Here is a 470-nt window from a genome sequence, read left to right as displayed (position 1 = left end):
AGAGACAAGTCAAGAACACGGTGGATGCACCAAACTCCAAAGCTCACAATCAAATCAGCTCTCCATACGCAACCATCTCCACAATTAGGAACCGATGAAATCAGTGGCTCACCCATGTGACCCACCTGATTTATTTCTCGAGTCTCAGCTTCATAGATAAACTTCTCTCGTGCAGCTACCCGGTCAATCAGTTCTTCATCAACTCCATCGCTTTGTCCAAACAACCACTCGGATCCTTCCAGTTTAATAAGCTTTAGAATACAGTGCCTGAATGACTGAAGAAGCTTAGCCTCTGCATCAACAGTAGAGGAAGAGTTGTTGTCTATATTTATCGGATTCGATCTATTCCTGAGCTCCTCACCAACAGCACCAGTCCTCTCCGCTACGCCAAACTGCTCAAAGGGCTGTCTAGACCAAAGTGATCCGGTCCCTGTTGTTGATGCATTCTGTGGCAAAGTGTAGGTATCTCT

The 470-nt window shown here is 46.0% G+C and overlaps 1 protein-coding gene across 1 annotated transcript; it reads right to left on the bottom strand.

Moving 5' to 3' along the window:
* Nucleotides 1-6: 6 nt before the first annotated feature.
* LOC104774953 (ethylene-insensitive protein 2-like) lies at nt 7-464 on the bottom strand (the record flags this gene model as incomplete). Its single annotated transcript, XM_010499311.1, has 1 exon — nt 7-464. A coding segment is annotated over one exon (458 nt), but the record flags the coding sequence as incomplete, so codon positions are not given.
* Nucleotides 465-470: the final 6 nt, after the last annotated feature.

The sequence above is a fragment of the Camelina sativa genome, unplaced genomic scaffold (genome assembly GCF_000633955.1).
Source record: "Camelina sativa cultivar DH55 unplaced genomic scaffold, Cs unpScaffold07222, whole genome shotgun sequence".
NCBI classification, from domain to species: domain Eukaryota; kingdom Viridiplantae; phylum Streptophyta; class Magnoliopsida; order Brassicales; family Brassicaceae; genus Camelina; species Camelina sativa.
This window is presented reverse-complemented; position numbering and strand designations above follow the sequence as displayed.